The sequence below is a fragment of the Lasioglossum baleicum genome, unplaced genomic scaffold (genome assembly GCF_051020765.1).
Source record: "Lasioglossum baleicum unplaced genomic scaffold, iyLasBale1 scaffold2083, whole genome shotgun sequence".
Classification (NCBI taxonomy): domain Eukaryota; kingdom Metazoa; phylum Arthropoda; class Insecta; order Hymenoptera; family Halictidae; genus Lasioglossum; species Lasioglossum baleicum.
Window position 1 is genome coordinate 1 of NW_027471142.1, and position 10,107 is coordinate 10,107.

The 10,107-nt window shown below is 42.4% G+C and overlaps 2 protein-coding genes across 2 annotated transcripts; one reads left to right on the forward strand and one right to left on the reverse strand.

Moving 5' to 3' along the window:
• Nucleotides 1-217: 217 nt before the first annotated feature.
• Nucleotides 218-754, forward strand: LOC143221219 (activator of basal transcription 1-like; the record flags this gene model as incomplete). The annotated part of the gene is made up of 2 exons (XM_076446710.1): nucleotides 218-410; nucleotides 478-754. Coding segments are annotated over 2 exons (470 nt in total), but the record flags the coding sequence as incomplete, so codon positions are not given.
• Nucleotides 755-1,130: 376 nt separating this feature from the next.
• Nucleotides 1,131-5,160, reverse strand: LOC143221217 (peroxisomal leader peptide-processing protease-like). The gene is made up of 7 exons (XM_076446708.1): nucleotides 5,098-5,160; nucleotides 3,388-4,166; nucleotides 3,073-3,266; nucleotides 2,816-2,928; nucleotides 2,456-2,651; nucleotides 1,306-1,590; nucleotides 1,131-1,219 (listed from the first exon to the last, which is right to left on the reverse strand). Exons 1-7 carry the CDS (start codon nucleotides 5,158-5,160, stop codon nucleotides 1,131-1,133), a joined length of 1,719 nt encoding a protein of 572 aa, XP_076302823.1.
• Nucleotides 5,161-10,107: the final 4,947 nt, after the last annotated feature.

Below are 10,107 nucleotides of genomic sequence, written 5' to 3' on the forward strand. Positions count from 1 at the left end.
TACTTTCAGCTGGGAGAAAATGGTTAGATATAATAAATGAAATAAGGAAAGTAAATGGAAAAAATGTAGCATGTAGACATGGTATAACCTAACTTTCATATTTGCCTCACGAAGCAAAGTTTCTTTTAGTCTGAATTTTTATAAATAATACACCGGTCAGATGTTTTATTGATTATTATAGGGCTATTTATCGACGAATATAATTTTTTGTAAGCAGAACTGGAAGAGAATGGTGAGAAAAGAAGAAAGCGGAGAAAAGTTTGCACAAAGTTCTTCACAGAAGGTTGGGTTGAATTTGAGAGTAAAAAAATTGCAAAATATGTTGCGTCAACATTAAACAACACCCAAATTTCAACTAGGAAAAAAAGCAAATTTTTCGATGTTATTTGGAACATCAAATATCTTCCAAGGTAAAAAATGATAACGTTTGAAATAATAATTAGAATTTGTGACGTTTATTCGTACTATGTTCGTTAGGTTCAAGTGGATTCACTTGAGCGAACGTTTAGCTTATGAACGGGCAGTGCGTAAACAAAGGTTACAGACCGAAATTGCACAGGCTAAGCGAGAAGCAAATTTCTTCTCTCACAATATCGATAGAAGTAGAAAATTACGTCGAGCGCAACAAGATGGAAATAGCATGTTTGTGCCACCTGTGATAAAACAGAGAGACACGGATGCTGAAATTAGAAGCAGAAAGGAAAGCAAAGTCGAAGTAGATAGAACAAGTTTCTTAAAATCTCTGTTCGGATGAAAGTAAAATATACGTATATATATTTTTATAAGAACATTAAAAGAAACTGTTTTAAATAGAAAAACCGGTATTCATTTCTATGCATCATTTATTTTGTTATTAACAAGAAATGTGTCAAGTCGTATTATCTTATATTTTTCGCTGTAAAGAATATAAACCACTATAATTACTGGTATCGTATTGCTCTTTTTGTTCCTTTAAAACTTGTACGAACAAATAGAATCTGTAACGATTAAACATCTAATATTTCGCTTGAAATTCTACTTTTGGTATGTTAGATATATTATAAACTCTGTATGTACGTATGTGTGTATGTATATATATGTATATATAAAAATATAAAGAGTTTATTTACTTTGATTACCGTATGTACTCATCATATATTTGATAAAAGAAATGGACGAAGATTCCACATGGTTGTAACATTTATATCGCGCTCTGTTAGTTTTTCTAATGTTTTAGCATCTAAAAATTACAGAATTATTAATTTAATTATACTTAGAATTAATGTAAAAGTTGTATATATAATAAATGTTTATATATGCATGTACCAGCAGTTTGTAGATAACGATTCAATGGTCTTTCGAGGACAGTGATCGGTATTGCGATACATAACCGGGGATATGAAATCGAGTCGTTGGTCGAAGCGACATTGCAAACAATTATTCCTAGCATTTTGAAATCGGCACGTCGGACAATAGGTCCACCGCTAACACCACTGTGTACGCAACAATTCGTTTGAAACATGTAACTGGATGTTTTCGATACTACTCCGTTACTAATAGTCGGCTGGCCTTCCGAGGTGAATGGAAAACCTATAGAGAGTATGCGCTCTCCTACGAAAAGAAAATCATATGGATTTTGTTATCAATTATATTTCAACTTGTGATTAATACCGGATGCAAAAGTATATATACACGTGTTAAATGAGAAATGAAATCCTTTTAATTTGTACGGTATTGGTGAAGGTAATTTCTAGTTGTTAATAATAGAGGCTGATTAGTCTGAATTGAGGGAAATTTGAAAGCGAGTAAAAGAAAAGAAGGAGATAGCTAGTTGGAGAGAAAGACGCATGTAGAGAGTGGAGGAGGAGGAGGAGGAGGAGGAGGATGCATGTAGATATATGGAGACGTAGAGACGCGTGTTGGCCGATGGCCAGCGGCGCGGGGTTTGCGGAGAGGTGTTGGGGTGGGGAAGGATAGGGCATGAGAAAGGGATGGGTAACCGCAACATTTGTTTGACACCAACGAAACGTCGATTCAGTCCCTCAACGATCAATTGGCTCAATTTAGACCTAGTTATTTTTCCGTCAATGAAAGAAGGTCAGTGTTGTCCCTTGCAACGTTCAGCGCCACAATGTCGCCTTACACTCGATGATCTTGCTATATTCTTAATTTTTATTTTCATTACCGTTAACCAACCGGAATAACCTCCAACGGTGTGGATACGTTAGAAAAAAGGCTCGATTCTTGATATAACATAGCATACGTATTATACGTACGTACGTATGTATGTATGTATGTAACTGTTAGTAGAAGAAGGATAACGATGACGATTGACGATTTTGTTTAACAAGCTAACGACTTTATTCCTCTTTATCTGTTTTCATTTTCAATATGTTAAAGAAGATGGCAAAGTTACGTTTAACCAGGAAAGGAGTTTAGGTGGAAAGAAGAATGGAAAGTATCGGTCGAAGCTTACCCTTGCGTGCAGATTTCTCAGCGAATTTGATAGCTTTCATCGTGGATCGTAGGGATTTTGGATTAACTCTCAATACGGCTATATCATAAGGTTTACCGTTCGGTGTTTTGTAAATTAGACTCGCATCTGCCAACCACTGGTGTCTACCTGTTGGTGACATAACAGACCTTGCAATTTCGATCGGTGCTTCCGGTGCCTAGGGACGCGATTAGATGAAAAGATGTTTAGCAAGTGGAGAAAAAAAATGTAAACTGTGGGAAATTAAAAGAAGAAGAAGAAGAAGAAGAAGAAGAAAGGGCAGCAGTGGAAAGAGATAAAGAGAGGTGGAAAAAGGAGAAAAAAATAATGATATTTTCGTACCATTGTAACAACATGCGCGCACGTTATGAACGTTCCACTTTGTTGGTCGACTAGAGTACCGGTGCCCCAATTCGATCCACACTTTACGATCGCGATGCTTTTTTCAAGGATATCTGAGAAAGAAGCAAATGGATTTTTTCATAAGGCTAAGTACACGGTTTGTCTGTGAAGGAAATTTTGCAAATTTCGGTTTGCAAAATTTCGGTGTAAACCGAATACGAAAGAGACGGAAAAGGGGAAAATATGGGTGTACATACCAATTTGAAGACGACCGTGCCAGGCGAAAGGGAAAATCGTGCAGGCGGAATATCGAGATTGGTTTTTCGCAAGTTCAGTTTGGAGAATTAATTTCAACGATGGTAACAGGTTCACGGCGAAAGTACAATTCACCCATTCTCCGCGGCAGCAGCTTAACGATGCAATTATCATGCCGCAAATATTTCTACGACCGCTAGTAAATTATATTACTTATATAATTATGCGAGGAAACGAAAGGAAAGAAGACATTGAAGAATGAAACGGCAATATAGGGGAGACGGGATTGAAAAAGAAGAGAAGAGAGAATTGATTACCGATCGTTGACGAAAAATACAGGACTGCCTTCGGATCCAGGGAAACTAGTTAGATCCATTAGGATGAGACAGTTGTCGGTGCCAAGTAAGTTTCCAATAATCCCACGACTCACCGAGTCGACGAAAAAAGGATTGCCAAAAGGTGTGGAAACCAATTCAACGATAGCTCCTTTTGTAAGTCTGCCGGTAGCAAGTTGTTTCGCAAGTCCAAGTAAAACATGTTCAACTTTCGCTTTATCTGCTGCCTCTGATGCTCGCTCTCGTTGATTTTCAACGAATTTCCAATGTTTCTCTGGCCCGTTGGATTCTGTTGTTTCGCCGATTGGCTCGGGCGACTTGGATTTGATTATCAGGAAGACTGGCATTAAAAGAGGATGAAAACCATCTTGGTAGCGAAATGTCCAATTGCGAAAAGAGTCCTCCAGTGTTTCCTTTAAAAGTGGACATTTCCAAATAGCTACTACCTTTCCATATTCCTTTAACGACTGGCTACGATGTATAAAAAACGTTAAATCTTGGATGAACTGTTCCGATGCTCGCATCATGGATAAATGTCCGGGACTTAAAGTTGTAAGAAGGCGGAGAAAATTTTGCGATCGGAGTAAAATGGGAGCTAATATGGAACCATGAGCAAGCACCCAACGTTTCGCTATCGAGATGCCGGAATAGCCACGTGGAAGCATCGCGTTATCCGTCAAAGAAGCGTAAGATATGAAAACGTTCTCTGCCAGACACATATCTGCCGATATCTTTCTCGACTGGGGCCTTTTTTCAGACAACTGTAAGAAAAAAAGAAAAGAGTAAGGGAAAAAATAAAATCGGAGTAGAAGTGTTGTTGTTATTCGGTTGGAAAAGGTGAAAAGAGGCGGGCGCGCGGACACGGAACCGTTAGTTTTACAGCGCGTGTATTTGACGATTACAGTGGCTCGCGGCGGTATACTCGGCACCCACCTTGGCACCCACGGTTTTAGCGAGACTCAATGACACGTGTGCTCAAGGCAATTTCTTCGCCCGTTCCACGTGTATCCGAAAATGATCGTTGATCAACTGTCTTTTGTTCTCTCGCCAACGCCTACGACATTATCCTTTGCCATGATGAATTTTTGAAAGCATTACATAGCATTACGTAGCATTAGACAGCTAGCGATATTACGTGAGGCGCCTAGGTGGAATCTCGATAAAAATGGATCGAGAGGTCGGAAGAGGATTGGAAAGTGGAAGAGAAAGGAATAAAAAGGAATGGCGATGGAGAAGTAATGGAAGGGATGTAACAGGGAAGAAAAAGGGAGATATAAGGGAAAGGAGGAGAAGAGGGTGAGAGAGGGAGAGAGGAAAGAAAGAACTCGTGACGAAGAAGACATAAGCTACTCGTTATTTGCAAGGAAGAAGATTGCAGGCTCTATTTCTGCCTGTTGGCAATTAGGCGGGCAGCTGGTGGTGCCTAGGGAGGTAACTGGAACCTGAGAGACCGGGGGGCAGCGATAACGCAGCGATTCTCTGGGCAACTCGAAGGGATAGCGAAGAAAGTGGTTCTCTCTGAAAGAGAAAGACGCGCGCAGCGAACACCCACCGAGAGGTGTATATTAGACGCGGAACGTCGCGACGCCCAGATCAGAAGGATTCGATTCGTTGTGCTGTTGCTGTCATTCAAGGAAGAGCGGATCAAGGTATGTCTTTCGAGATACCGATTAAAGGATACTTTCTAGTTACTGTTATCTCGATCGACAGCAAAGTTCCGGTTTTGGAGCAGATTCTGTATCGTAAGGTTGTCATTGTCTTTAAGGTCTGGATTCGTCCTCGGTATTCAGTGTCGAGTGTCGAGTGTCGTATGTCTAAGTGTCTCGAGTATCGCGTATCGTGTCATGACTAGGAATGGAGCAAGAAAACCGAGCACAACTGGACAAGAAAGAATACAGGTCGGGTCGGGTCGAGTCGAGTCGAGTCGAGTCGAGTCGAGTCGAGTCGAGTCGAACCGAGATAGAATCGAGATAGAATCGAGGTAGAATCGAGGTAGAATCGAGGTAGAATCGAGGTAGAATCGAGGTAGAATCGGGAAATTTTATCCAGACGTTTTGAACTAACGTCTTTCGTTTGTTTATATTTTGTAAAAGGTTTTACAAACACATGGACATTTTTGATGGCTAACTTTTGAATAAAGAATATTCAAATTAGAATAATAAAAAGATGTGGAAGAAGCAAAGTACGCGCACACGCGTGCAACTGTTTACCCAATGCACTATACGCTAATATCGAGAAACGTATGACATCCTTCTGCTTTCTTTAATTGATCGCTTTAATTTATTTTCGCTTACACGCGTGGACAGGACCGTTCGAGGGTAATGTGGCGAATGTTATCGAGGAAATAGGTGGACGCGCGCGTTGGAACGAACCGTGAATATTTCGACCGTGTTCGATCCACTTGTGTTTCACGAGACATTTCATTTTCGAGAGGAGAAAAGAGAAGAAAGGGATGAAAATTGATGAAATTAACGTTTATTTTTTCTAATTGCCTGCCTATTCGGTAAAATTCACCGTTGATTTTTCTCTAGTCGATATTCGAACCTTTACCCAACGAGCAAGGTAACAACGAAACGATCGTATCGAAATCGGTAGAGAGTACGGTTGAACGGTGAAAAAAAAGTTGCAATAGAACGGAAAGGGGAAGGAGGGACGGAATAGCGGGAGGCGGCATGGTATAACAAAACTACCGAAATTACAGTCGACTATGGAGCGTAAAGAGAATAATCGTAACGAAGGTAAGTACTCGCGTATGTTGGATAGGGTTATTCGTCTGGTAGAATCGGTTGGCTATAGGTAACAACGACTAGAATAACTACTTACGACTAGAATAATACTTGAAATTAATATAAACGACGAATAGGTTAGATTCGCAAGGAGAGAAGATAGGAAATCGGTCGTGCTATAATTGAGAGATGAAAAGATGATCGGTTGGTTGGGAAAGATCGATAAGGATCGTTAGCATCGTTAGCATCGCCGAACGATATACGGATGCAGGTATACGATCGAGTAACAATAGTTTATCGGATGTCGCGCGTTATCGAATTTATGAAAAGGAAATAAAGATAGACGCAAGAGAGAGGATAAAAGTAGTGAAAGTAATTAGAGGAGCGAAAGAAAGGATTTCTGCAGACGGATGAAATAATGGATAAATTTGGAATTGGCGATGGATGGCGATTGGTAGGGAGGCGATAAGCATCGAAGCGAAGAAGGAACGGAAAGGTGAAAAATTGTAAATCACCGTGGACACAACTGGTAGGATAATCGTACGTAAAGGGTATTATACGCGTACTTGTACGCGTGTAGATGGGCGTGCGAGGGCATGTGCGAGGGCATGTGCGAGGGCATGCGTGAGGGCATGCGTGAGGGCACGCGTGCGTGCCTGTGTGTATGGTGGCTGCCGACCGACCGACCGACCGAACAAACACCGATCCAGAAAGCTATTCTGGGAATTTGCTACGGAACTTGAAGGCGAGCTACTTTCCGTTTTCAGAGAAGTCGCCGAGTTATTTATAGCTCAGTCCTATCGTCGTCCGTTTGTCAGAAAAGGACATTCCGTCTTTCTCTCGTTTCTCCTTTTTTCTTACTAACCTTAATTCTCTTCGAAGAATCTGTTACGAACGCTTAAACTCGAGGAACAAGCGATCCGCTTGTCAGGAAAGAACCGATGCCACGAGACGTATTCATTTTTCTCCAATCGTATCGCCTCCTCGCAGTTTCTAAATTCATAACTGACCTATGGGAAACTGGTGTGGCAATAACTAAGCCTGGTAAATGAAACGTAGAAAGAGAGAAAGGAAGGATTAATCCAAATGTCGGTGGATTATTTCAAGGTCTCGAGGGTAGAACGATAATCACGCACAATCGGCAGTCATTCTCCTTCTTCTTACCTATACGATTTATCGGTATGTACGAAATGTTGTACGATGTTGCGTACGATGGAGCAGTGAACGTCGGATGAACGGTGGATGCGAGGATTTGCAAGTGGGAAAAGTGAAAGAAGAAAAGAAAGGAAGAGAGAGATAGGGGAGGGGCGGGGAAGAAAAACTCGGATGAATTCTGTCGGAGCGCATAATACTTTAGGTACGAGTAAATGGAGTAACCATTCCGTTGTGACTCGATACGGTTCGCGACGAGGAGAGAACACGAGCACGCGCGTGCAGAGGTACGACTGAAAGACAGCGAAAGGGGATGTTAGGGGGGGAGGGGAGGGGCTCGGCTCGGCGCGGCTCGGCTCGCAGCGTCGGGGCGTCGGGGCGTCGGGCGAAGGGGGCGCGGCGAGGGGGGCGCCGAGAGGAGGGGGTTAGCAATGAACGGGTGCGCGTAAGAGGAACCTAGGCTGATCGTAGTTGTTTCGAGTGGCCGCTTGACTCACACAGGAGGGTCTTTTAACCGTCCATTCGCGTTAAGTGGCAGTCGTACCTACAGAGGGGCTCGACCGCAACAGAAAAGGATGGCAAAGCGTGTGCGTGCTTCGCTGCCCTATACAACCAGTCCGATCCCGAGTCAGTATTCACTGTGATTGGCTACTCTATCACCGATGCTTTGCTCTTTGCTCTGAAGCTGACAAATTGGTGCCGCGTGTCGTTTCGTACGTTATTGTATTTTTCCCCTCTCTCTTTTATAGTGTTCTATTTACGCGAAATTTACCGTTAACTTGTCACGCTTGTTCTTCATACTTGTTTATTTTCACCTACCAGTTGCAAGTTCTTCTTTATACTCGACCAGAGAAAAAATATCCACTGTGTGATCTTGCTGTGCTTTTCTGCACTTATTTCGCAAAAACACGAGCAAATCACGCCTGATTTTTCATATAACGCTCGTCTCTCGATGCCTGATCGTTCTACCGAAACAACCAGGAATAAAGATGGAAAATTAATACGTTATAGAAGAGATATCGTACGTGTTTCTTCTTCTTCCATGTTTTAAGAAGAAAGTTTCAAACGTTATCGAGTTACTTAGAGAATTTGAAAGGGAAATAAAGGTAAGAAATAAGAGGAGGAAGAGAAAAAGGGAGAGGTGACGGGGTGTAAGAGGAGGCCAAAGAAGAAGAGGAGGAGGAAGAGGGTCACGAAGAGAAAACAGGAGGAAGAGGGTCACGAAGGAAACAGGAGGTGGCGAAGAGGGTCACGAAGAAAAGAAAAGAGGAGGAGGAGGAGGAGGAGGAGCAGAAGATAGAGTAGAAGGATGTGGAGGTGGAGGTGGAGATAGCGGTGGTGGTGGAAACCGCGGCGGTGGTGGCGGTAACGGAGGTGGTAGTGACGGTGGTGGTGGTGGTTGTTGTTTCGGTGGTAGTGTCGGTAGTGGTAGTGACGGTGGTGGTGGTGGCGACAGTGGTAGTGGTGGTGGTGGTGGTGGTGGTGGTGGTGATGGTGGTGATGGTGATGATGGTAGTGGTGGTGGTGGTGGTGGAAGTGATAATGCAAGTGGTGGCGACGGTGGAGGCGACGGTGACGGTGACGATGCAACGAGTCGAAAGAGTAAAACTTGGGAAAAATTATTAAAAAAAGAAGGATATAGCGGAGAACGAGAAAGTAGATAGACCGTGTGTAGACCGAAGAAGGATCACACCGCGTAAAATCGCGGAAGAGAAGAACAGTGATAGACGATATTTGGTGCGTTATTCCGGTATTGGATTATTTAAAGAAACGACTCGCGACCACTACTCGACCCCACTCGACCATTCTACGATTCCGTTTTTTCGATCAGAAAAAGATAGTCGACGTCGAATACGAACGCGTGAGAAAATTAGTCGGGGCATATGCACCAACTGGTACGGATACAGACATTAAACCTCTGTCAGCCGTCCTCGTCGTTGACAGTTCTCGATCGTGATAAGGTTCGATGTTACGCAACTAAAGCGATCGCGAAAATATGAGAAAGAGGAAATACATCGAAAGATGGACGAAATATCGTGAAAGTGCGTACAGAGAGTATAGGGGTATCGGTGAGAAAGTGACAATGAGATAAGTGATACGCGAGAATAAACGATTATCGTTAAAGAAGAAATAAGTCCGGAGCCTAGCTACTCTCCGTATATTATAACGTTCCTTACCGTTTTATTCTCCACTCTCGTCCAAGGGACGTCTTTGTTAATCGATCGATAATGAAGTTTCCTTGAATTTTCAACGAATCAGTAGAGCTGATCTCGATTTAATTCGGTGTTCGACGAGGGAAATGAAGCTGCCGACGCGTATAATCCACCATGGGGGGACAACGACCGTCACCGCGCTACAAGAAGCTGTGTCAACTTAGCGATTCGCTACGTGAGTTTCGAGAGTGAATATTTCCGAGAAAAGCTACTTTGTAAGCGAAAAACAGATCGCAACGTGAATGGTAAAAAAGTGGAAAGACGTGGAAACGACGCGTCAGAACGCACGTAACATTCCGTCGAACGTTTCATTAGAAATAACTTTCGCGTATGCGAAATTTCAATTTCAACCGATCTCGCATCGATTTTAGTTTTTTTCACCTTTCTTTCAATCTTTTATCGTTTCTTTCTTTCCTGCCTCTATCGAATTTCTGCTTCTTCTTCAAATTCTCTTTTTTTCCAGTTCCTTCTCTTCTGCGGTCTAATAATCAATGTTTAAAAGGAGAAAGGTAAAGCGACGCGAAACACCAATTTCATAATGTACATACCGAGTATCGGTACTATCCGCATAGTATCCTTCGATACTACGTATTATATTTTCCTTTAATTTA

What these genes read in the sequence shown, in the direction of transcription:
- LOC143221217 (XM_076446708.1), bottom strand. Translation starts at nt 5,160, where the DNA reads ATGACAACCTTACGATACAGAATCTGCTCCAAAACCGGAACTTTGCTG. An exon ending in GTATTTTTCGTCAACGATCG is followed by an intron (nt 3,267 to 3,387) that starts GTAATCAATTCT and finishes ATAATTTACTAG; the next exon opens with CGGTCGTAGAAATATTTGCG. An exon ending in GCACGGTCGTCTTCAAATTG is followed by an intron (nt 2,929 to 3,072) that starts GTATGTACACCC and finishes CTTCTTTCTCAG; the next exon opens with ATATCCTTGAAAAAAGCATC.